The sequence below is a fragment of the Micromys minutus genome (assembly GCF_963924665.1).
Source record: "Micromys minutus genome assembly, chromosome: 32".
Classification (NCBI taxonomy): domain Eukaryota; kingdom Metazoa; phylum Chordata; class Mammalia; order Rodentia; family Muridae; genus Micromys; species Micromys minutus.
The window spans coordinates 19,142,868-19,169,838 of NC_137967.1; the positions used below are offsets into that span (position 1 = coordinate 19,142,868).

General features: G+C 48.8%; 1 protein-coding gene and 1 pseudogene across 2 annotated transcripts; one reads left to right on the forward strand and one right to left on the reverse strand.

Annotated features, from left to right (window-relative positions):
* Positions 1-3,568: 3,568 nt before the first annotated feature.
* CEACAM20 (CEA cell adhesion molecule 20) lies at positions 3,569-25,996 on the reverse strand (the record flags this gene model as incomplete). Its single annotated transcript, XM_080908688.1, has 12 exons — positions 3,569-3,622; positions 6,135-6,245; positions 7,116-7,157; positions 7,905-7,966; positions 9,607-9,695; positions 9,911-10,028; positions 15,041-15,319; positions 17,328-17,606; positions 19,175-19,456; positions 20,969-21,247; positions 23,464-23,538; positions 25,945-25,996. The coding sequence occupies 12 exons, from the start codon at positions 25,994-25,996 to the stop codon at positions 3,569-3,571; spliced, it is 1,722 nt and encodes a 573-aa protein (XP_080764814.1).
* LOC308414011 (large ribosomal subunit protein uL6-like) lies at positions 10,422-11,410 on the forward strand (annotated as a pseudogene). Its single transcript has 2 exons — positions 10,422-10,438; positions 10,817-11,410. The product of its transcript is annotated as a large ribosomal subunit protein uL6-like (transcript).
* Positions 25,997-26,971: the final 975 nt, after the last annotated feature.

Below are 26,971 nucleotides of genomic sequence, written 5' to 3' on the forward strand. Positions count from 1 at the left end.
TTGATGACCAGACAGTCCTAGAACCCCATGATGCCCACTGGACAGTAATATACAAGCAGAGACCTAGAGCAATGCTCTGCTCTGCACATCCGGAGAGACACCATCTTGATCTACCCTGAGGATAGAGATTCTCCCCGCCCCATCCCCCACTTCCCAAACCCCCCACCAGGATCCTGATGATCAAATCAGAGACTTCTGTTAGAGACTGGACCTCCAACTTCTTTACATTCAGCTAAGATACATCGCACAGGTGAGCAGCCTTGGGGTGACAGACTTAGGACAGTAGTTAGGAGCGTAGAGTTTGAACCTTGTGTGCGATGACCTTCAGCACAATAAAACATAACTTCCTAACTACATGTTCTTGGTCATTAAACTCCCTCTCCTCTTCCACTCTCCCACACTCACTCCACTCATAGCTCCCTTCAATCTGGACCCTCCCATGCCTCTAGCTGTTCTCTGCCTCTTAGTTCAAACACACCTCTTTTCTTTTCTCATTCATCTGGAGCCATAACCCGGGACTGACATTAAATGAGCTCCCTTTCCGAGGGGCTCGGCCGCGGGGAACCGAGTTGCTGATCTGGCTCTTCCAAGGTATGGATGGCATCGCTTATTTCTGCTGGCTTCTACCACCCATCAGATTTGACTCCAGATTCCAGAGTTGGCCTCTTCAATTGCTTTCTAACCATGTGTCCCTCCTCATCTACTCCACAACTGTCTCTCTGGCTCCTGCAGCCTGGTAAGCCCTTCAGGGAACCCAGTGGCACATCCCTCTACTGAAGACACTTGCCTCCCTCTGTTGAAATCATCCCTTTCCAAGTCCACCCTCAGCTGCTCTCTCCCCTCCTCCTCTACAGGATAAGCACCACCCCTTGCTTGCTTTGTCTCCTAGTATTACAGAAACCACACCAGTGTTCCAGAAAGTTCTTGCCCTCCTGGACCCATGGCATGTGGAAAGGAATGCCTCTCTTTGATTTGGGACATTTTTTTCCAGCAAGTCTCTCATTCCCTTTGAGGATAGCCTGGATTCTTGTCACCACTGACATTTATCCCCCTTTGGTCATATCTCCTTCCTACGGCTTCCTCTCCTCCCTTCTCCGTGGGAGCCGTTGTCCTGCAGCTTCCTTAAGCCCTTTAGGGCCTGAGATTCTTCCCTTGCCTCCCCTCAGGGCTGCCTGCTCCTTCCTGAAGCTTCCTAACCTGACCCTATGGGCTTCCTGCTAAGCCCTGCTGTTTCCTTACGCCCTCTTGTCATTGCTACCCTCGTTCTTGCCTCCCCGTCAGAGCTGCCTGTTCTGTCTCTTACTTAAGCCCCCCACTCCCAGCCCACTTCCCCCTCCAGTGAAGCTCCTATACGTTGTAACCCTGTTACCTCTCAGCTCCCTCCTAAAAGTCCAGCAGCTTCTCTGTGCCCTCCTGGGCTTCTCTCTGTGTTTCTCAGCTCATTCTTGGAGCTTATAGAAGTTAAGTGTTGCAGCTCTGAATGGAAAGGCGTCCTCTACAGAAGCTGACTGCTCTGCTCCAGCTGCTGCAGACGGAAGTTTCCCCAGTGAAAGCGTTACAGTTCTGCCTCACAGGAAAAGGGTTTCCCCAGCTCTACACACATTAGCTTAGCGTTTCCTTGAGACTCTGCCCAACAGTTACCTAGCAAAAGCCGACTACTTTCCCTTTGTTCTTCCTGCTCCCCAATGTTTAACCACTGACATCTCATGATAAATAATTAGAAAAAGATGCAAAGTTTATGTAAGTTCCGAGGATATAAGAGCTTAAGTTATGAGGAGCTAAGTAAATATTTGGGATATTTGATGGTCTAAAAAGGCATATTTTTTTCTATTACTGAGGTCAGTAATTGCAAGATACAAAGGTTGGAGAATGTAAAAAAATGGATAGTGATAAAAAATAATTTAAGATACAAAAATTCTTTGAAGGGACCTTTTCATTCCATTTGTCTCTGTTCAGAAACCAGGTCATAAACCATTTGCTCCAGTAGAAGACCCCAAAGTTCAGGAACAAGACAATAAAATCCCCCACTAGAGGAACAGCTTAAAGATAGCCACATGAATGGAAGGTACCTTCTCTCTGATCCGCCATTGTGCTGGGCAGCCCATCCTGAGGTTAGTCATTCAGGACGCAGGAATGCAGCCCACATGGGCATTCCAGCACCCATTAATAGGTCTTAAATTACCTAACTCTAACAATATGATAATAAACTGTCTACCCATCAAAAGTGTAAGGTACTTTGCTTCCAAAGCTGATCTGCCTGTCTTAGTTGCTCTGAGGGTAAAAGCTGCAGTCTCTGGTTTAGCACCTCATAGTAAACCAGTGGGAAGCTAGGTAAAGTAGCTCCATCTCTGTGGCCTTAAGCTGAAGTCTCCCAAAGAAAGTGGGGGGCTGCCTCTTCTCTTCGTTCTCAGCACATGTATGACTTTCAGAGTTCTTGATCACATGGTAAAAAAGTTCACTACAAGTTTGCACAAAAATTCAGGTAATAAATTGAATAAGAGGTTTATAACGGAGGATGTCTATATGCATATGGGCCAGGAGTAATTATCTGGCTAAACATTCATCTTTGTTACTAGCTTACAGGTGTGTGTGTGTGTGTGTGTGTGTGTGTGTGTGTGTGTGTGTGTGTGTGCAGCAGCAACAGCAAGAAAAAGCCACAGAAGTTCTTTGGTGACTTTCTACGGTGTCACCACAAGCAGAGCTCAGTGATGCAATGTAGGTTGCACCAACACATGCGTGGCATCAGTGAGGAATGCTCATCTCCCACTGTCTGTGGGGACACATTTATTCCCTCTAAACATCATGCATCCCTTCATATGTCGGCTTCAGCAAAACATCCTTTGACATACCTGAGTCTCCAAACAAACCAGAAGTTTCCACTTCACTAAACCTCGGAAGCTAAGCCTAATTAAATGTCCTCCTTTATAAGAGCTCTGTGCTCATGGCCATCGGATTTGTATGTGTGCTGCTGGGGAGGGACCCAGACCCAGTGCCTGTCAGGCAAGCCACTTGACCTCTGAGTTTCTCATCACACTGAGCTGGGTACAGTGGCATATGCCTTTAACCCCAGCAAAGGCAGGGGGATTCTATGAGATCAGGGCCATCCTGATCTTCATAGCCAGTTCCAGGCCAGCCAGGGCTACAGAGTGAAACACTATCTCAATAAAACAACAACAACAACAAAACCCACAAAGATTTGCTTTATTTCTTAATTCATATGTATTTATATTCTGCAGAGGCTAGAGGAGGGTATTGGATCCCTGGAAGCTGGGGTTGGAGCAGGTAAGTCTCCACACACAGGTTTGGGAACTGAACCCGTGTCGTTTGGAGGAACTGCAAGTGATCTTAATGGTAGAGCCATCTCTCCAGCCCAGCTCTGTTACGATAAATGAACCCAAGCTCAGACTTGGTGGGACCTGCTTGTCCAGAGTCTCATGCTGCCGGGACACCGTGAAGGCCACAAAGGTGGCAGGGAACGGTTGGCTGGATTCCTGTGTGCAGGAAGTCATGGAGTATGCGAGCCAGGATGACATGTCTAAACCTTCTGGGAAAAGAAGCTTGGCGTCCATCAGGTTGGCCGGTTCATCTTGCAGTAAAGACTATGGTTTGAATTCAGCAGTTTCTGTGAGACAAAGGGAGGAAGTGAGTTCCATCCATTAAGTGTACACTCTGGTCTACTGGACTTCTCATCTGCAGCCCAAGTAGCCGGGGGCTTTTGTCCCTACCCTCAGATATCCCTCCTTCTTCACTGCATTACAGTGTCTCTAGGAACGGCCTATGATCCTGCCCCCTGTGACAGACAGACTCTAAGGTGACCCCCACAATCCCTCACTTCCTGGCGTCAGCACGATTATATAGTTCCCAGCCCTAATGAAGACACCTGAATTTTGCATCTAATGAACAGGACAAGGACCCCAGATGTAGGTGATTGCAAAGATACTGCAATCACTTGCTTCTATTTGGCCTTGAATGAAACAATAAAGCTGGGTGGCGGTGGTGGCACACGCCTTTAATCCCAACTCTCAGGAGACAGAGGCAGGTGGATCTCTGAGTTTGAGCACAGCCTTGTCTACAGAGTGAGTTCCAGGACAGCCAGGGCTTCACAAATAAACTCTGTCTCAAAACAACAACAACGGGGGCTGGGAGGAGTGGGGGAGAGTCAGAGAGGAACACATAGGTTGAAGGCCACTTGACAAACAGTAAGAAACCAGGGCCACACTGGCTTGAACATGGATGCTCCCCAAATGGAGCCCTACTTGAAACCTCAGTGGTCACCAGCACCTCCATTCCAGCCTTCCAGGAGGTTTATGTGGGTGACGCTGGCCTACTGACCCACAGAGACTGGGAGATGATGGATGTGTGATATTCTGAGCTACACAAACAATGGGGATTCTGAAAGAGTTAAAGTTTCAAGTTAGCCCTCACAAACCCTGCCTTGAGAACAAGTATGTCTCAAGGCTGAGAACAAAAACCGCAGACCACCTGGTCTTGATAAGGTCTGACTCTGCAGTCCTGAGGAAAACTAGTATGAAGGCCAGTGTGCCCCAAAACAGAGTGGTCTAGAGTTGAATTATATCCAAAAGCAGACAGAGAGTGCCAATTTGAATAAACCAATGAAATTGTTATGTGCTTGTTGCCAGCTGCTTATGTAATTTTCCCTATAAATATGTCCCCCTAATTGAGTTCAGGATCGATGCCTCTGTCTCCTGCGTGAGATATGTATCGGCCCGGAGCTTCGTCATTAAACTACCTCATGCTTTTGCAGCAAGAAGTTCTCTCATGTTTCATTGGGTAACCCCATGTTCTGAGACTTGAGTGGGGGTCCCCGAAAGGGGGTCCTACAATTCCACTGGGGAAATTGATGCAGAAAGCACCCCCAGCAGGGCCCTGACATCCTTCAGTTCGACACAGCCCACCCGTGCCCTTGACCCGGAATAGAGCAGATCCTGGGTGGGCTAGACAGACTCTCTTGCCCACGTTAGAGAGCCTGGCTCACTTTGTCAGCCTTCCTTACAACAAGACGAATGGGAGAAAACCTCCTATGCCCTCCCATGCGTGATTATCAGAAAGAGCTTTTCTCCTCAGATAAAGGGAAATTTCATGGCTCCCTCCTTAACTTCTGATGGGGATCGATTTCAGAGTTCCATTTGTGGCCAGGTGGCAATGACAGATCCCTTTAATCTCTGCACTTGGGAGGCAGAGGCAGGAAGAGCTCTGAGTCTGAGGCCAGCCTAGTCTACAGAATGAGTTCCAGGATAGCCAGGGCTACACAGAGACACCCCATCTCAAAACAACAACAGCAACAAAAGGTTCCATTTGTGACAGGCACAGCTGACTGCAGAGCTCACCAAATGGAACAAAAGACACGCAGTAGCATGAGCCAGTCTGGTTCTCTCCTGGGGAACTTGAACTGGGACAAAGGGAAATGGGAAGACAAAAAAGAAGCTAGGTGTGATGGGCATACAGGCGCTTCCTAGCACTGGATAGGCTGAGGCAGGAGGATTGTGAGTTCCAGGCCAGAGTGAACCACATGGAGAAATGGTAGAAAGTAAAGGAAACAGGATGGAGTAAATGGGTGGACAGATTTGGAAAGGAACTGGATAACACAGGAAGTTAAATGGAATTAAAAACAATTCCATGAGTGCATTGTGTACATGTGAACACATATGTGTACTTGCATTTGTACCTGTGTAGGTGTATGTACATGTTTGCGCATGCATGGGTGTATACATGTGTGGAAGCCAGCGTTCACCTCAGATGTTGTTCCTCAGGAAACTTCCACCCTGAGTGTTTTGTTTTGCTTTGGCTTTATTGTCGTTGTTGCTTTGTTTTGTTTTTGACACAGTTCTTCCCCCAGCCCCCCCTCAGGCTTAGAGCCTGTGATTCTGCAAAGCTGGCTGGCCAGCAAGCCTCAGGTTCCTGGGACGTGGCCTCCCCGCAGTGAGATTGCAGCTCATACTACCATGTCCAGCTCACGTGTGCAGGTTGGGACTGAGCTGTCCTCTCAGTCCCTACACTTGAGAAAGCTCTTAAAGAAAAACTCTGTTGGGCATTTGTCCTACAGACTCCTCAGCAGAAGACAAAAGGTACAGGTCTCTATCTCCCAGAGACATCAGAGCTTGACATCAGAGTACCTCATAATTTGACTCTTCATTTCTGTCTGCTACTGGGGGGACCAATGGCTGCTTCGGGATTTGGGGCAATGGCTTCCTGTAGCCCTCAGGAGCTGCGGAAGGTGGTTTCTTCTGCAAGTAAGTAAAGAAGTCACATGAGACCCATATAGTCAAGAAGGGCCAGATGCCAACCTATACTCAGAGACCCAGAGAAGCCAGGCAGTGGTGGCTCATGCCTTTAATTTCAGCACTTGAAAGGCCAGGGCAGATGGATCTCTGTGAGTTTAAGACCAGCCTGGTCTACATAGTGAGTTCCAGGACAACTAAAACTACATGAGTTACAGACCCTGTGTGAAAAGAAAACAGAGAGAATTCATCCAGTTCGGGGTTCTACAAAGAACCCCAAGTGGAAGAATAGCTCCCAACTCGCTGTTCCTCTATAATGTTCTCTCTCTCTCTTTCTCTCTTTCTCACTCTCTCTCTCTTGCTCGCTCTCTCTCACTCTCTCTTTTGCTCTCTCTCTCTCTCTCACTTTCTCGCTCTCTTTTGCTCTTGCTCTCTGATTTGTTCTTTCTCTCTCACTCACTCTCTCTCTCTCTTGCTCTCACTTTTTCGCTCTCTCTCTCGCTCTTCTCTCTCTCTCTCTCTCTTGCTCTCTCCCTCCCTCCCTCCCTCTCTTTTTCTTTTTCTCTCTCCCCTCCTCCTTCCTCCTCATAGATCAGCACCCTCCCCTCCTAACTTTCTCCCTCCATCATGTTCCTGTCCAGTACCATTTCACTGCAGTCCAGCCCAAGGCGTGCTGAAAAGAGCACACAGCAGCCAGGATCCTTGCATGAGATATGGATCCCTATGTGGCCTTGAGCCATGACCTCCCCATCCCTGGAACTGCCCTGCGGTGAGAAAGCTTCAGACTGAATCACCTCTCAGCCTGGATGGCCGTAAAATCCTCTGGTCACATTTCCCTCCACAATTTCTTTACCTCGATGCAGCAGTCCAACCTACCTCATAGAACTCCTCTGGGGAGGCAGGTGGCAGTGACGGCATCTGGGGGGAAATGAGGAGGGAAGAAATCAGAGGCTGGGGGTATGGCTCAGTGGTAGAGCCCCTGTCTAGAATCCCCCAGTGAGGGGCTTGGGGCATGGCTCAGTGGAAGAGCCCCTGCCTAGAATCCCCCAGTGAGGGGCTGGGGGCGTGGCTCAGTGGAAGAGCCCCTGCCTAGAATCCCCCAGTGAGAGTCTGAGGGCGTGGCTCAGTGGTAAAAGCTAGTCTAGCAATCTTAAGGCTAGGTTTGATTCCTAGCAATACACACATATATACATACAGATATATAGAGAAGGGTGAGAAAGGAGGGTGTGATGGTTTGTATATGCTTGGCCTAGGGAGTGGCACTATTAGGAGGTATATCCTTGTTGGAGTAGTTGTGTCCCTGTTGGTGTAGGCTTTAAGACTCTCATCCTAGCTGCCTGGAAGTGAGTCTTGCACTAGCAGCCTTCAGATGATGTAGAACTCTCAGTTCCTCCTGCATCACGCCTGCTTATATATGCTGCCATGCTCCCACCTTGATGATAATTGACTGAGCCTCTGAAACTGTAAGCCAGCCCCAAATATATGTTGTCCTTTATAAGACTTGCCTTGGTCATGGTACCTGTTCACAGCAGTAAAACCCTAAGACAGAGGGATAGAAAAGGGGGTGTGGCTATGGCAGCCTCTCATTCTAAGAGGTAGAAACATCCTGCTGGACTACTAAGGAAGGAACAGATAGAAAGTATCCTATCCAAGGAGCTCACCCACCTTTCTGCCTCTGGTCTCCCCTTCAGGCTTTGACATATTGTCATACACAGGCTTTGGTCTGTCTGGAGAAAGCAAACCACATCGCAGAGCAAAATTTAGGGTGAGATGTATGGACAAGGTGCTGTGTTTCTAGAACGTTCTCTTGTCCTTCAGAAGTTTCTTCCCCCCATGTCTCAGGTAAGACAGACCATTTAATGATACGGAGGAGGAGCCATGTCGTGGCCATGAGCTGTGGGAAGCCTGTCACAACCTCACTCCTTATTCTTCATGAAACTGATTCTCCTCTGTAAAATGGAGCTGGGACCCAGGGTGGGTAGTTACTGGCCTGTAGTCCTAGCTACTCTGGAGACTGAGGCAGGAAGGTTGCACTTTAAATCCTTTCTGAGCCACCATACCAAATTCTTTTTTGTTTGTTTTGTTCTGAGACAGGGTTCCTCTGTGTAGCCCTGTCTGTCCTGGAACTTGCTCTGTAGCCCAGGCTGACCTCAAGCTTACAAAGATCCACCTGCCTCTGCCTCCTGGGTGCTGGGATTAGAGGCGTGCACCACCACCGTCCTGTAAAAAGTAAAAAAAAATTTAAATGAAAAAGTAGCCAGGTGTAGTGGCACAGGCCTTTAATCCCAGCACTGGGGAGGCAGAGGCAGGTGGATCTCTCTGTGTTGGAGACCGTCTGGTCTACAGAGTTCCAGACAGACAGACAGATACATAGAGAAACCCTGTCTTGAAAAAAAAAAACAAATCAGAGATTAAGAGCACTTGCTGCTCTTTAGGGGGAACAGAATTTGATTCCCAGCGCTCATGTCAGTTGGTTCTAGCTCCAGGGGAGCTGATGCCCTCTTCTAGACTCTTCTAGAACCTTCTTCACTCCTGTGGACACATACTCACACTCACACACAAACACATATACATAACATAAAAGTAGTAAAAACAACAATTTTTTTTGATTAGTAGAAGGACTGGTGTATAACTCAGTTATACTTGGGGTCCTAGGTTCCATCAATTCTAGCAACCATAAAAGAAAAAAAATAGGAAGGAAAGAAAGAGAAAAAAGTTGTTTCCCTACACACTACTTTCTAAAGAGCCTTCTGAATTCTGGGGTTCCTTCTTTCAGAATCCTAGATTTAGATGTCAAATGTCCCAAATTTCTTTTCACTGACTACATTTGTCAAGAGAGAGAAACAAGGACCCATGTTAAAGTGGACTAAGAATGGAGCTGACCAGGATGTCAGATGCCGGTAATCCCAGCACTTGGGAGACAGAGTCAACTTCATCTACCATGGTGACTTCCAGGACAGCCAGAATACACAGTGAGATCTCATCTCAAAGAGATGGGAAGGAGGGAAGAGAAAAAAACACACACACACGAGCACATGCACACACACACACACACACACACACACACACATACACACAAAATTCAAAAAAGAATGGGCTCAAGAAATGTCTAGAATTCACTAGGTTGGGTATGGGACTGGGTGGAGAGAGGGGAGAAGGGGGAGAGAGAAAGGGAGGGAAGGAGGGAAGGAGAGAGGGAGGGAGGGAGAGGTTAATGGAAACAGTGGTGTATCTCAGGAAAGACAGAGCTTCCCTGGGACCAGACAGTGACCTGGGACCAAGCCAGGAGGAGAGTCCTAGGCTTCCCATAGGAGCTCCCACCCTGCCCCTCACTCACTGCAAGAGCACACATGGTGGAGTCACTTACTGGGTGTGGACTCCGGGGTGCTCTGAGTCACAGGGGTGGGTGGTATGGGATTAGAGGTCGTTGTATCATTGGCTGGTCTCCTGCAGGTCCTAAAACGACATATCCCTCATAATCTGACGAGGCAGGTTCTGGCCTGTTTCCATAGGCGCCGCCATGTTCCTTACCCCGTCCCCTTACCCGTCTGCACTTGGGGGAGTGACCCACAATTCCCTGAATTCCCCGGGTGCACAGGCAGGGTTCATCACCACGGACAGCAGCCATGCCTCCTTGCCCTGCGGGTTCTTCCCGGGCCCTTGCTTTTTACCATCTGTCCTTGGTCCTGTAGAGGAAGTAGCCCAGTCCTATCACCAAAGCCAGGGCAACCAGGATCCCGATAACAATGCCAGCGATGACTCCAGGAGACATAGAGGACGACTGGAGACCTCGGTCAAAGAGAAAAATCGAGTCAGCAGAGCACACTTTCTTCCTCTCCCCAGCCCCATTCCAGAGTTTCTGGCTTTCTCTTCACTGACTGTTTGAGGACCTTGTTTTCCAGCCATTGGGACCCAGCAATTGATAGTGCGAGCGGTATCTTCCCCAAAGCACATTGGCTTCTGTTCGAATCCCCCAACTGTGTGACACTGGCACACTAATCAACCTTTCTGTGCCTCGGCTATGTCTTCAGTGACACCTGAAAAAGAATGCCTATTCTCTAGGGTTGCTGCAAAGATTAAACACAGAAGAACCTGCATTAAATATGTCATGTTCAATATACCTGTCCAGTGCCTAGACCAAGAGTTGATCAGTGTGTAAATATGTGGCGGAACTGTATATGGATGGATCAAGGCATCAAGTGAGGAGAAGGATTTTGATAATAAATAATTTGATAATAAAAACCTGGTCATCCCTCAGGTGAAGCCCCTTGACTCTCTAGAGAGGTGTGACTCTGGGCAGATTTCTGCCTCCCTGTCAGTCGTGTGTGGGGGGGGGTAGGGACGGAGAGAGAGGGAGGGGGGGAGAGGGAGCTCTATTTCAAATACATTGCTGCTAATTCACACCCCTAGCTCCTCACTGGACTCTAAGCAAGCACCCTACAGCCCAAAAATATCTTAAAATATGGGGCCTTTGCCTCCCAAGTCACTGGGATTACATGCCTATACTGTCTCCATTTTTTTTTAAGTTTAGTTTTTAATTACATTTAAAGTTTATGCGTGGCTTCGTCTACTGTGAGAACAAAGACCATTCTCAGCAATCAGACGGTCAACATTCCGGAAAATGTCGACATCACTCTGAAGGGGTGCACAGTCATTGTGAAGGGCCCTGGAAACTCCGCGGAGGGACTTCAATCACATCAGTGGAGAGCTGAGTGTTCTTGGAAAGCAAAAAAAAAAAAAAAAAAAAAAAAAAGAGGCTCCGTGTTGACAAGTGGTGGGGTAACAGAAAGGAGCTGGCCACTGTGAGAACCATCTGCGCTCATGTTCAGAACATGGTCAAGGGTGTCACACTGGGCTTCCCTTACAGGATGAGGTCTGTGTGTGCTCACTTCCCCATCACCGTCGTTATTCAGGAGAATGGGTCTCTGGTTGAAACCTGAAATTTCTTGGGTGAAAAATACATCCGCAGGGTTCGGTTGAGGACAGGTGTTGCTTGTTCGGTCTCTCAAGCCCAGAAGAACGAATTCATCCTCGAAGGAAATGATGTTGAACTTGTTCCCAATTCAGCGGCTCTGATTCAGCAAGCCACAATGGTTAAACAAGATATCAGAAAGTGTTTGGATGGCATCTGTGTGTCTGAGAAGGGAATCGTACAGCAGGCTGACGAGTGAGACCTCGGTTTCCTAGCTCTAGACACAAAATACTGATCACAAGTACAACTTGGGGACAATAAAAGACTTATATTGGAAAAATAAAAGTTTCTGTGCATGTATGTGCACACGCGCACATGCATCTTTACACTGTATTTACACGAGTGCAGGTGTCCTCAGAGGCCAAAAGCGTTGACTGTCCATGCAGCTGGAGTTGCAGGCACTTGTGAACTTTCTGATGTGGATGCCGGGAACCGAGTTCAAATCCTCCATTACAGAAACCAGAGCTCTTAACCTCTGAGCCAGCTCTCCAGCCCACTGAGGTGCTTTCACCCAGAATTCTGATGCAGCAATGAGACACGTAACCAAAACACTAACTATACGTTGTGAGGAGCTCAAATGGGACTAGAGCATTCAGCATATATGACAGAAGCCCAAGATACGGTGACGATGGTGATGAGAAGGAAGATGATGGAGGAAACGGTTGTCTAGGAGACACTAAGCACCGACAGCCTTCGCACACGGTCTCGTTTAGATTCTCAAGAGCAGCAGTCAAGATTGCAGCTCCCTTCTCTGGGCCTCAGTTTCTCCAATTACCAAATGGCCTTCACCAAAGCAGACGCTTGCTCTGAACTCTGAACTGGATCATTCGGGAAGCTGTGTAGGGTCTTTGACTTAGAGGGCAACCAAGAACGTGCTGTGGGGTAGTTGCAATGGTTTCAGACACTAGAAACAGGGTGAGGAATAGGTCTCAGTCTCTCCTGGGTAGTGGCGATAGCAACAAGCTCATCCCATAATTGACTGACACAGGGCACCAAAATGTATTTGCTCAGCAGTAGATAGAGTGCCTACCTAGAATCCCCCAATGAGGGACTGGAGGCGTGGTTCAGTGGTAGAGCCCCTGCCTAGAATCCCCCAGTGAGGGGCTGGGGGCGTGGCTGAGTGGTAGAGCTCCTACCTAGAATCCTCCAATGAGAGGCTAGGGGAGTGGCTCAGTGGTAGAGCCCCTGCCTAGAATCCCCCAATAAAGAGCTGGGGTGTGGCTCAAGGGTAGAGACCCTGCCTAGAATCCCCCAGAGATGAGCTGGGGGTGTGGCTCAAGGGTAGAGACCCTGCCTAGAATCCCCCAGAGATGAGCTGGGGGTGTGGCTCAAGGGTAGAGACCCTGCCTAGAATCCCCCTGTATGGATCGAACATGTGGTTCAGTGGTAGAACACAATATTATACAAAATTTAGTTTAGCAAAGACACTGTACCAAGCCCAAGCCAGTATTTTCTTTTTACAAATACTCATCAATCTTTAATAACTAATAATATGTGTAAATACTTTCATAGACCCTTCAGAGGCCCTGCAAGATTGAGTAAATTGCTCTCAATGATACAACTAATAAGATCTGGAGCCAGGATTCAAACTCTGATAAACAGTGACACTAAGTTTTCCTGTTTAAATCTCAGAACAGAGGGCTAGAGACACAGCTCAGTGGTTAAGATCAGAGGCTGCTCTTCCAGAGGGCCTGAGTTCAGTTCCAACACATGGTGGCCCCCAACCATCAGTGAATCCAGTTCCAGGGAATCTACTGTCCTCTTCTGACCTCCACAGGTACCATGCATACATGTGGCACATGAACATATATGTAGGCAAATAGCATTGTGGTGGTTTGAATGAGAATGAGCACCATAGGCTCATATGTTTTAATACTTGGTCCCCACTTAGTGGTACTCAATGGGAAGAATTAGGTCTTACTGGAGGAGGTGTGGCCTTGTTGGAGGAGGTGTGGCCTTGTTGGATGGGGTGTGGCCTTGTTGGAGGAGGTGTGGTCTTGGAGGAGGTGTGGTCTTGTTGGAGGGGTGTGGCCTTGTTGGAGGAGGTGTGGCTTTAGAGGAGGTGTGTTCTTGTTGGAGAAGGTGTGGTCCTGTTGGAGGGGTGTGGCCTTGTTGGAGGAGGTGTGGTCTTGTTGGAGGGGTGTGACCTTGTTGGAGGAGGTGTGGCCTTGGAGGAGGTGTGGTCTTGTTGGAGGAGGTGTGGTCTTGTTGGAGGAGGTGTGGTCTTGTTGGAGGAGGTGTGGTCTCGTTGGAGGGGGTGTGGTCTTGTTGGAGGGGGTGTGACCTTGTTGGAGGAGGTGTGGTCTTGGAGGAGGTGTGGTCTTGTTGGAGGGGTGTGGCCTTGTTGGAGGAGGTGTGGCTTTAGAGGAGGTGTGTTCTTGTTGGAGAAGGTGTGGTCTTGTTGGAGGGGTGTGGCCTTGTTGGAGGAGGTGTGGTCTTGGAGGAGGTGTGGTCTTGTTGGAGAAGGTGTGGTCTTGTTGAAGGAGGTGTGTCACTGGGGGTGAACCCAGTCCTGCAGATCAGCTGTAACTCTCAATTTGCTTCTCCAGCACCCTGCCTGTCTCCTGCCACGCTCTCCACCGTGGTCATAATGGACTAAGCCTCCAAAACTGTAAGCCAGCCCCCAATTAAATGCCTTCTTTTTCTATAAGAGTTGCCTTAGTCATGGTGTCTCTTCATCGCAATAGAACACATCCACGTGAAATAATTTAATTAATTGATTTTTTGAAAAGATCTGAATGAACTGTGGAGTTGGTTTAGTCCATAAACTCCTTGTTTCCCCAGCACAAGGACCCGTGTTTAATCCTCAGAACCCACATTACAAAAAACCTAGCGGTATGTGCTTATGATCTCAGAGCCAGGGAGGCAGAGCCAGGGAGCGCTAGGGCTCAGATCAGCCATCCTAGAATATTTGATTTCTTTCAGGCCAATGAGAGATCCTGCCTCAAAAAAATAAGGTGGATGATCCCTGCAGGACAACACCTGAGGTTGACTTCTGACCTCCACATATGTGCGCATGTGCCTGCACACTCATGAACCTATACACATGTGTAGTGCACACACGCACATACACACACACATACACACACACATACACACACATACACACACACATACACACACACACATACACACACATACACACACATACACACACACATACACACACATACACACACATATACACACACATACACACATATACACACACACATACACACACACACATACACACATACACATACACATACACACACATACACATACACACACACACATACACACACACATGCACATACACACACACACACACACACACACACACACACACACACACACAATAATAGGAGGACTCAAGTCAGGCTCCTCTACCAGGCATATTATATGACACTAATGTAATCAATCTATTAACTGCTGACTGTCAAATCTCTCCTTTCTCCATGGATCCATTATCTCTCTGAGCATTGTAGATAGGGCTAGTACTGCCTATGTCTCCAGCACCAGGCTGCCTGACACCCTCTTCTGGCCACAGAGGGTACGTGCATTCACGTGCGCATACCCACAGAGACACACATCCGTGTAATTAAAGAATGCTTTAAGTAAACCCATTTTCAGGTAAGAAAAACGAGATTCAGACAAAGAAGTTGCTGGAACAGACACTGAAAGTACAGGCTGTCTGAGCATGAGGTGCTGGGATTCTGTGACAATGGACTGGAAATCTGGCAAGCCAGTGTCACACTGCAGGCCCTGAGAGAAGAGAGGCAGGTGGCTAAGCCACGCGGGGAAAAACCAAGTGGACTCAAGACAAAAGAAACATTGAGCAACTCACCCACCACCATGACCAGGACAGAGGCGGATCGGGCCAGGCCGGTGACAGCATTGGAGCTTGTGCAGCTGTAAATGCCCTGATGCTCCTGCCTCAGTGCCTCGATGCTCAGCTGCTCCCCAGCAAACACGTCAGAGGAGTGCTCATGGGTCCAGTGATACTTGGCACTTGGTTTGGAGTCAGCCCGGCAGTTCAGGGTCAGACTGGAGTTGAGCATTACCTCAATAGTGCTGACCACTCCAGACACTGACCCCTGAGTGATGTCCACTCGGTCGGGGCCATCTGCAAAGCCACACAGCATGAGTCTCCAATGCCACAGGTGAAATGTCCAGATTTTTTTTTTCTTTTCTGCTTCTCTTGGTTTGTTTGTTTGTTTGTGTTTTGCTTTGGGGATTGTTGTTGTTATTTGGATACTTTTTATTCCTTTTGTGTGTTTGTTTTTGAGACAGGATTTCTCTGTGTAGCCCTAGCTGTCCTGGAACTCACTCTGTAGACCAGCCTGGCCTCCAATAGCAAAGGCTATTGTCAAACTTGCTCTTTAGCCAAGAACAACCTTGAGCTCCTGATCCTCCAGCCCCCATGCTGTGTACGATCACAGAGGGCTCAGCTTACCTCCTTGGTTTGAATGAAGGGAACTCCAGCTTTCACTGGAGAATGCGGGCTCTCCTTGGTTCTGTTATTCTGTTTTGTCTTAAATGTTTTGTTTGTTGGTTGTTTAATTGATAAGGTCTCTCTGTGTAGCTCTGGCTATCTCGGAACTCACTATGTAGACCATGACGGTCTCGAACTCACAGAGATCCACCTGCCTCTACTTCCAGAGTGTTGGGATTAAAGGCATGTGCCACCATGCCCAGTTTTGATTTTTGTTTGAAATTGTTTATGCCTGTGTCTGAGTATAGGTGTGTGTAGGCCAGTGCGGTTGTCTCCTTATCTATTCTATCAGCCTCTTGTCTCCATGGCCAGGTACATGCATGTGGAGGGCAACTTGCAGGAGCCAGTTCTCTCCTTCCATTCTGTAGGTCCTGAGAGTTAAACTCAAGGTCTCAGACTTTGGCGCAAGCACATTTACACCCTGAGCCATCACTGGCCCTTGTTTATTTCATTAGGGTCCACCTCGTACACTACACAATGCCTGAGACAGCTCTGTCCAACCCCCAGATTCATGCCTTACATGCAAAAGGGCTTAAAGTGCAGTGGTTCTCAACCTTCCCAATGCTGCAACCCTGACAGTTCCTCAAGTTATGGTGACCCCACCACCACCATCACCACCACCACCATCACCACCACCACCATCACCCCACTACCACCATCACCACTATTACCACTACCACCATCACCACAACCACCGCCACCAACACCACAACCACTGCCACCATCACCACCACCACCATCACCATCACCACCACCACCACCATCACCCCACCACCACCACCACCATCACCCCACCACCACCACCACTATCACTACCACCACCACCAACACCAACACCACCACAACCACCATCACCACCACCACCATCACCATCACCACCACCACCACCATCACCCCACCACCACCACCACCATCACCCCACCACCACCACCACTATCACTACCACCACCACCAACACCAACACCACCACAACCACCAACACCACCACCACCACCACCATCACCACAACCACCACCACCATCACCACAACCACTGCCACCAACCACCACCACCATCACCACCATCACCACCATCACCACCATCACCCCACCACCGCCGCCATCACTACCACCACCACCACCATGAAATTATTTTGTTGCTACTTCACAACAGTAATTTTGCTTTTATTATGAATTATGATGTAAATTTTTGGAGATAGGGGATTTCCAAAGGGCTGGGAGACCTTCAGGTTGAGAACCACTGGGTGATGTGTTGATCAATTAAAAGGTATGGCTTTCTTTTTTTCACCTCTCTCTCTTTTTTTTTCTTCTCTTTTTTTATTTTGTTGTTGCTTTTATGGGTTTGCTTTTTTAGCTCATTGCTCACCTCAAATTTGTAATCCTCCTGTCTCAGCTTCCCATGTGATGGGATTGTGTGTATACCACTGTGCCCAGAAAGAATTGACTCAGGCTGGAGAGATGGCTCAGTGGTTAGAGCACTGGCTGCTCTTCCAGAGGTCCTGAGTTCAAAGCCCAGCAACCACATGGTGGCTCACAACCATCTGTAATGGGATCTGATGCCCTCCTCTGGTGTGTCTGAAAACTAAGAGTGTACTCATACACAATAAGTAAATGAATAAGACCCAGACCCCGCCACTCACAGTTGATGGTGAGCCTCAGGGGGAGGCTGCGTGCCTGGCTACCCCAGTTCCACACCTCACACTCATAGGGCCCAGTATCATCTCTCTGTAGGCCATGGATGGTCAGGGTTGTGTTCTGGGATGACAGTGACAGGTGCTCACTAGGCCTGAGCGGCTGACCCCTCAGAAACCAATGGACACCAACCCTCTGGTGGCTGGTTTTGCAGGTCAGCGTCACAGAGGTGGCATTCTCCACAAGGGCCGAGTTTGGGAGCTCGATGTACGGTGCAGTCACTCTTTCTGGAAACACACAGAGACAGGTTCAGGGTCAATGAAGGATTCCTAAGACTCCTACATTGCCAGAGGTGGCACAGGCCTTTAATCTCAGCACATGGGAGGCAGGTGCATCTCTGAGTTCAAGGCCAGCCTGATCTGCATAGCAAGTTCTAGGTCAGCCAGGCTATTGACTGAAACTATGTGTCAAAGCAACAAAATCCAAAACCACCCCGAGTTTTCCAGGGGTGTGCATGAATGAGCATGTGTGGGTTTGGGGACTGGGCCACAGAGCCTGTGTGTGGAACACGGGTGGCTTTTGTGGATGAGGAGTTATGTGGGACAATAGTACAAGAATGTTATGTGTTTTTGTGTGGGAGAAGAGTATGTGGAATTGGGGTGTGTTTATGAGGACTGTTGATTTTGCTCTATGTGTTGTGGTGTGTGTGTGTTATGACTGTGAATTGTACGAGCTGAATGCACCTGCATTCTGTGTTTACACACGCACACACACATCTTGTATCTGAGTGTGATTCATATCTGTGATGTTGCATATATTATGGTACATATTGAATGTTCCTTACATGTTTTGTTGGAAACTGCTATGTGTATGGTATGTACATGTATGTTGCCTGGATCTATATACTTTTTGTTGTTTGTTTTGTAGTATCAGGGACTGAGCCACGCTCCCAGCCCCTCACTGGGGTATTCTAGGCAGGGGCTCTACCACTGAGCCACGCCCCCAGCCCCTCACTGGAGGATTCTAGGAAGAGGTTCTACCACTAAGACACACCCCCAGCCCCTCACTGGGGGATTGTAAACAGGCATTCTACCAAGGAGCAATGAACTCAGTGGTATTCTAGAACAGGGTCTCACTAAGTTACACACACTGGTCTTGAATTCACTATATAGCCTTGAAGTTATTTGGGGTTTTTGTTTGTTTGGTTGGTTCTATTTGTTTTAATTTGGATGGTGAGATGGCTCCGTGGGTATGACTCAGTGTATGTCTTTGATATGCCTGCTCTGTGTTTTGTATTGAGTATGTGTGTGTTATATGTACTTGTGTCTTCTATGACTGTTGTGTGCCTGAGGTTTGTGTCTGTGCTGTGTTGCTATGTGTATGTGTTATAAACAAGTTGTATTATTTTTATGCCTGTTTCATGTATGTGTGAGAGTGTCCTGCGTTTATAATCAGTCTTCTAGTGTGTATGGAGTGAGGGTTGTGTTAGTTTACACACAACTCCTTTCTACTCAAAGATTCAAACCATGGGTGCCCATGAAGAGTTAAGAAGGTCTTGAATATTCGCCAAGATGGAATTGTGCCCTTCCCTGAGATAAGAGCGATGCCCTGACCTGTCACGTGGAAAATCATTCGACCTCTGGTTTCTCCTCAAATACTGAGGTGGGACTGGAGTTACAGCTTTTACTTAAGAGTGTGACAATTACCACTGACTGTTTCTTAAAAACATAGCTAAGACTCCCCCAGGTAATCAAAGAGTTCCCCTAAAATCCCAGACTAAGGCTCTGAGCCCATGTAAAACCTCAGCTTCTGAGCCCTTAAAGAAGTCAGAGAGGAGCCAGGAAGTAACGCTCACCAAGCACTTGGACTTTGACAACGCCGAGGCGGGAGAAGTTGGTGACAGTGTTAGACACCAGGCACCTGTACATGCCGCCGTGTTCCTTGGACACAGCGTGGATGGTGTATGTTCCCGTGGTGGCGGGCTGGGTGGAGGCATTGGGAAGATACCAGGTATAGGTGGGAATGGGGAAAGACTGCGTGTCTGCCCAGAAGTTCACAGTGTGGCCTTCCATCACCTCAGCCACATCCCCAGTGGCTACTCCCGAGTCCAGCTTGATTGACACGGGGTCAGGACCATCTGAGGGTGAAAACAAGCATGGAACAGGCCTTAGAGTCAGCAGCAGAGGGCAGGAGAGATGGCTCAGAGGTTAAGAGTACTGACTAAGGTTAAGACCTCTTCCAGAGATCCTGAGTTCAAATCCCAGCAATCACATGGTGGCTCACAACCATCTGTAAATGGATCTGATGCCCTCTTCTGGTGTGTCTGAAGACAGTTACAGTGTACATATATATAACAAATAAAGAAATCTTTTTAAAAAATCAGCAGCACTTATGGGGGATACTATAGGTAATGCTTTTTCTCCATTTAGTTACAAGGGTGTATGGATCTGATAGAGGCAGGATCCTGAGGAAGTGAGATCCTAAGGGGGTGGGGTTCTAATGGAGTTTGGATCTGATGGAGGTGGGATCTGATGGAGTTTGGATCCTGAGGTGGGGATTCAATGGAGGAGGGATCTGATGAAGGAAGGATCTGATGGAGGTGGGACTCTGAGGAGGTGGAATCTGATGGAGGAGGGATCTGATGGAGGTGGGAATCTGATGGAAGAGGGATCTGATGGAGGTGGGAATATGATGGAGGAGGGATCTGATGGAGGAGGGAATCTGATGGAGGTGGGAATCTGATGGAGGAGGGAATCTGATGGAGGAGGGAATCTGATGGAGGAGGGATCTGATAGAGGAGGGATTCTGAGGAGGTGGAATCTGATGGAGGAGGGATCTGATGGAGGTGGGAATATGATGGAGGAGGGATCTGATGGAGGAGGGAATCTGATGGAGGTGGGAATCTGATGGAGGAGGGAATCTGATGGAGGAGGGATCTGATAGAGGAGGGATTCTGAGGAGGTGGAATCTGATGGAGGAGGGATCTGATGAAGGTGGGATTCTGAGGAGGTGGGATCTGATGGAGGAGGGATCTGATAGAGGTGGGAATCTGATGGAGGTGGGAATCTGATGGAAGAGGGATCTGATGGAGGTGGGAATATGATGGAGGAGGGATCTGATGGAGGAGGGAATCTGATGGAGGTGGGAATCTAATGGAGGAGGGAATCTGATGGAGGTGGGAATCTGATGGAGGAAGGGATTTGATAGAGGAGGAATCTGATAGAGGAGGGATCTGATAGAGGAGGAATTCTGAGGAGGTGGAATCTGATGGAGGAGGGAATTTTATGGAGATGGGAATCTGATAGAGGAGGGATCTGATGGAGGAGGGATCTGATGGAGGAGGGAATCTGATGGAGGCGGGTTTATTATAGACATATTGTTTAAAAACTCAGGCTTTAACTCACTATACTGGCTATTTCAAATGGAACCCTATGTGAATATCAGTTGCCCTTTTGAAGTCTACATTTGCTTTCTTTCCTACGGGGTTTGCTCGGGATCAAATTCAGGGCTCATTTGTACTAGACAAGGACTCTGATCCTCGACTTCACTTTCACTCCGTAAATCCTCCCTGGGCCAGCATTTTACATCCTGACAAGGCGGTGCCAGGGAAGCAGGGTCTGCACCAGGTAAAGGAACCCGGAAGACTCACAGTTCACCTGCAGCCCGGCGGTGTTGCTTCTCTGAACGTCAAAGCCGTACTGCACTTCACACAGGTAAGAGCCCGCGTCCTCCCGCTGGACAACGAGGATGGTGAGGATCTTGCCATCCGCAGACAGCTGCATGCGCTCATTCAGCACGAGGGGAGAGTTGTTGGACACCCAGTGGATGGTGGCGTTAACGGCATTCGTGTCACAGGTGAAGAATGCCATTCCCCTCTGCTCTGTGACAATGCTCTGGCTGACTGTGAGGGTGGGCTTGGCCAGTAGAGCTGCAGAAAGCAAGAGCAAAAAGTCATGGCAGCAATGCAGAGACACAGAAGAACGAGACAGTCATGGAAGGATCCGAGGAGACTGGAAAGGACCAGAATGGCCAAAAAGACATTCTGGAAATGAACTGAGCTCCGTGCTATATGTCCAGTGTAAGCCCAGTGTTCTTGAAATATATGTGAACGTTTATTAAAAAGTTATTTTTCACGTGTAGTTCTGTGTAACTATAAGCACATGTGTGTGCAATACCTGCGGTGGCCAGAAGAGGGCGCTAGATTACCTTGGAGCAGAAGGTTAACAGTACTTGTGCGGGTGCTGGGAACTGAATTCATGTCCTCTGCAAGAGTAGCAAGTGCTCCTAATGCTGGCCCATCTCTCCACCGCTAAGTATGAACCTTTGCATCCTCCTTCCAATCTCCATACGTCATTAATGAGACCGTGTAAATGGTACAGAGGACGTGGGACATGACAGGGTTCATCAGGATATCTCCCATAGGTCCTGGCCCTCAGCTGCTGGTGTTAGCTGAGAGGTTGCAGGATTGGGTGGGTGGTGGTGAACCCCGGGAGAGTAATTTTCAGGCTTATAGCTTGGTTCCCTCCCAGAATTGTCCCTGGTCTACTGAGGTGTGAGAAGCAGCTGCCTTCTGACACTCCTGCCTGAAACCCTTCTCACCTTTGAGCTGGGTCAAACTAAAATAAATTCTTCCTTCAGTTGTTATGGTCACAAGGAAAAAGTAACTGAGGATGGGGAGATGGCTCAGTGGTTAGAAGCACCTGCTGCCCTTGCAGAGGACCTGAGTTCAATTCCCAGAACCCACACTGAGCAGCTCACAATCACATGGAACTCCAGCTCCAGAGGCTCTGATGCACTCTTCTGGACACCACAGGTGGACACACACACACACACACACGCACACACACACATACACACACACATACACACACACACATACACACATACACACACATACATACATACACACGCATACACACACTCGAGAGCACACACACACACACACACGCGCGCGCACATGAGCAAGCCCCAAGTAAACCCTTCATTTTAACTGGGCGTGGTGGTGCATGCCTTTGATCCCAGCACTCAGAAGGCAGAGGCAGGTGGATGTCTGTGAGTTTGAGGCCAGCCTGGGCTACAGAGCAAATTCCAGGACAGCTAGAGCTACACAGAGAAACCCTGTCTCAAAAACACAAACAAATAATAAATAAATAAATCTTTATTACTATTTTTTTTTAATATAAGAGTCATGGTGTTCCTTCACAGCCACAGGGCGGTGACTAAGACACTCTAGGGCTCCTTTGGCCGTGGTGTTCAATCCCAGCGATAGAGACCCTGACAGAGACAGACAACAGTGACCATGTTTTGGAGGAGAATTGTGGAAAGACTCTGGAACTTCAGGATAGAAAAGCCACTGAGTACTCGGAGCGTAAGGACCAGCCTCGGAACTTAGATGGTTGTGGAAAGAGTGAAGCCTACAAGCCTGCCTGACCGGTCAGGGCTCACCGGGGACATTCTGTCGGGGTCCCTCCATGTTTCGAATTAAGAAACCACAAGCAAGAAACCTTTGCTTTGCTGGGACAACGGGGGCTGGTCCACTGGGGCTGAGGGATCTTCTGTGATTAAGAAGAGACCAGCACTGCTGAGGTAGAATCTTCTGGGAAGTGTTCCCTTGGGGTCAGGACACTGGCTCTGCTGTCTGGAGGAGTCTGAGGAGGCTGCATCTTCTGTCAGCTGAACTTGGTCAGAGGCACCCGGTGGTGCTGGTTTCGAGGCCTGGGGGTGTTGCACAGAGCACTGTGTAGCAGAGCTGGAGTCCCCTGATGCTGGTGCCATGGAATGACAGCCGTGGGGATGGAGCTGGCCTGAGCCCAGGAGATGTGCTACGTGTGCTGTGCCAAGCCCTCCAGAGACTACGAGGTCATGAGGCCCAGAAGTCTGACACTGAACTTTACACTGTCGGACTTACTAATAATATGCTATCTTGGGGACAAATGAGAAAGGAAAGGTTCTAGCCGAATAGTGATGTGTTCATGTGTCAAGTCAGCAAGGGGTTAACTGCGTTAGCTGGTTTTATCAAGGCAATAGGAACCCTTATTACTACACTCCGTGAGGACAAAAACACAAATGGTGACCCCAATCTCTGCGCTCACAAATCACTCAATCTGCCATGAATCAGGGGCAGAGGGCCCAAAGACACCATACCTTTCTCCGTCTGGGTGTCAGCATGGCCGGTGGAGTGGGCAGCATCTGGAGCGCCCCATGTGGTCAGAAGTGCAGCTGTAAGAGCGAGAAGAGAGACAGTGAGGGAGACGAAGCAATGTGGCTGATTCTAGAGGAGAAGGTGGCACACAGCAGTGCTGGTCTGTAGACCTAGGACTCAGTTGTCACATGCAGGACGATCTCATGTCTGAAGCCAGCCTGCCACCCTTAGTAAGCCTCTGTCTCGAAACAAAAGAATAAGACAAAACAAACAGCAACAAGAATGAGGTCTAGCATGACGGTGCACACCTTTAATCCCAGCTCTCAGGAGGCAGAGGCAGGGGGATCTCTGTGAGTTCAAGGCCAGCCTGGTCTGCAGAGTGAGTTCCAGGACGGCCAGGGGTACACAGTGAAACCATGTGCTTTCAAAAACATTATATATAAATACACATGAAGCATATATATATATATATATATATATATATATATATATATATAATACCTTCGGTGGGGGGGGGCATTTGCTCTGTGTAGAGCCCCTGCCAAGAATCCCCCAGTGAGGGAGCTAAGACCATAACTAGGTAGTGGAACATTTTCTTAGCATCCACAACGCCCTAGGTTTGATTCTTTTTTTTTTTTTTTTTTCCTTTTCTTTTATTGGATATTCCTTTATTTACATTTCAAACGTTATCTTCTTTATAAATTTCCCCTCTGGAAAGCCACTATTCCATCCCCTGCCTCTGTGAGGGTGCTTCCCACCTACCCACTCCCTCCCACCTTCCCGCCCCAGCATTCCCCTACACTGGGGCATGAAGACTTCACAGGACCAAGGGCCTCTCCTCCCGTTGATACCGTCCTCTGCTACATGGGTCCCTCCATGTGTGCTCTTTGGTTGGTAGTCTAGCCTCTGGGAGCTCTGGGTGGTCTGGTTGGTTGATTTTGTTGTTCTTCCTGTGGGGTTGCAATCCCCTTCAGCTCCTTCAGTCTTTCTCTAACTCCTCCATTGGGGACCCCATTCTCAGTCCAATGGATGGCTGTGAGCATCCACCTCTGTATTTGTCAGGCTCTGGCAGAGCCTCTCAGGACACAGCTACATCAGGCTCCTGTCAACAAGCACTTCTTGGCATCCACAATATTGTCTGGGTTTGGTGACTGCGTGTGGAATGGACCCCCGGGTGGGGCAGTCTCTCTCTCAATGGCCTTTCCTTCAGTCTCTGCTGCACTCTTTGTCTCTGTATTTCCTCCTGGGAGTATTTTGTTCCCCTTTCCCTAGGTTTGATTCTTAAAGACACACACACTGTAACCCTTGTTATCCCCTAGTCACAGTGATGCACTGGCCTTTTCCATGTCTGCACTGTGCTGCCTTCAATGCTCCTGCAGGTCAGGGTCACAGGTCCAGAGGGTTCCCATCCCAGCTTTGTCACCTAGTAATGCTCTCTGCGTTGCCCGCTAGTCAGTGGGAGTCAGGACAGTGCCAGTCTCAGCTAAGTCTCCTAAAGACTTAAGGAAACCACAGGGGTGAGTGAACCAAAAGTGGACCTTGTCACCGCCCTGCCTGAATGAGGAAGAATCTCCTCTAGAGAAAGTCCCAGCCTGCCCTGCTTCCTTCTCTTGTCCTGACTTTGATCCCCACTGGGAGGAAGCAAACTTCACGGTGACATCTCTGCACACAACTGACAACTTAGCTTCTCAGGAGTCTGTCCGGCCTTCACATCAACCCAGAGAGGGACACATCAGACTCAGGGTCACACAGCAAGGCTGAGCTGAGACCACAGAGACCCTTCCGTGTTTATCCCACACTGCTGAGGTCACAGGCTTGCAGGAGCCCGTGTCTGGCTTGTTACACGGTGCTGGGACCGGAACACAGTCTTCAAAGCTGCACAAGTGCCCTATCTAACTCCAGGGCCGTCTCTGCAGCCCCTTTCCTCGGATGATCATTAGGCGTGGGTGAATTTCACATCCACCCCCCAGTGATGAGCGGACCACTGGGACGGTCCCCTCTACACACACCCATCCATCTGTCTATTACCGTCCCTCCTTCCCCCCACCCCTGCCTGACCTTCTCTTTCCCCTCTGTTTTTCTTCAGTTTTCTTGCCGTCTCTTTGTCTTTTGTCTCCCCTGTCCCCTGATCTATCTCAGTCTCTCCCTGGTTTTGTCACTGGCACAGATTCCATTATCTCTGTCTCTGTCTCCTTCCCTCCCCTGCCCTCTGTTTAGCCTCCCTTTCCTCCTCTCTCCCTCCCCTTCTTTTTCTCCCTCTCGCCCCTCCCATCCTTTTTTCCTCCTTCACTCTCTTTCCCTCTCTCTCTTATCATTTCTTCAAGAGAGAAAGTTAATCTCTGTCTGGTTTTTTGTTTCATTTTTGTTTCTTTTTTTTAAAATGTCTTTGATTTCTGGTTTATTTCTTCCTTGTCTCTCTTTCCGTGTCTCTTTTACACACATGAGCGTGTGTGTGTGTGCAGCTACCCACCCACCAGACTCACCTGATAAGAGAATCGCTGCCCACGGGCAACCGTGGAAGCCAGCCAGCCCCATGAGTCCAGGCACCTATCCTCGGCACGCCAGGCAGTCCCTCTCCTGGCTGGCACACACAATGGACAGCTGCCAGAGCATGAGGTCGGCTGTGCTGGGAGCAGGGAAGGAACTTTGTCCCCACCTCAGCCCTCCTCCATCCCCTCCCCACCCACACATGCACTGTCCTTCTCTATCCCTCGAAACTCAAGGATCAGGAATTAAGCCTGTTAGACCCACAGCAACGCTAGCAAAGACAATGAAAGCCAGTTACTCTGAACTTAGGAAAGCTAGGCCGGTTGCTAAGCTGGCCATGAGCAGCCATGAAATATTAATTAAACGAGTGAGCTTGTATGTGGGGGTGGGTCCTGGTCATAAAAGGAGAATGGGGTCAGGTGACTGGGGGGGGGCAAGTAGCCTTCCTGGCAGCGGAGCTCTCTGATGAGATGGGAAGGATCATAAGAGAGTCTTTGGTGTGAAAGAAAAGAAAACATGAATCAGCAAGGTGGTAGACACCTGCAATCCCAGCACTTTCGAGGCAGGAGGGTCAGGAGTTCGAGGCCAGCATGGGTTACATAGTGGGACTTTTTCTTTCTTCCTTCCTTCCTTCCTTCCTTCCTTTCTTTCTTTCTTTCTTTCTTTCTTTCTTTCTTTCTTTCTTTCTTTCTCTTTGTCTCAGAAATAAAAACTAGGAGCTGGAGAGATGGCTCAGCGGTCAAGATCACTGGCTGCTTTTTCAGAGGACCTGGGTTCAATTCCCAGCTCCTACATGGTGGCTCACAACCATCTGTAGCTGCAGTTCCTGGAAATCTGTCTCTGGCTTCCAGCTCATGTAGGTACTGCATACATGTGGTACACAGACATACATGCAGGGAGAACACGCACACGCATGAAATCAAATAAGCCAGACTAAACACCCGGAGCTGGGGGGGTGGCTTGGTTGGTGTAGGGTTGGCAGGATGAAGACCTGAATTCAGATCTCCTGGGTTGTGTAAAGCC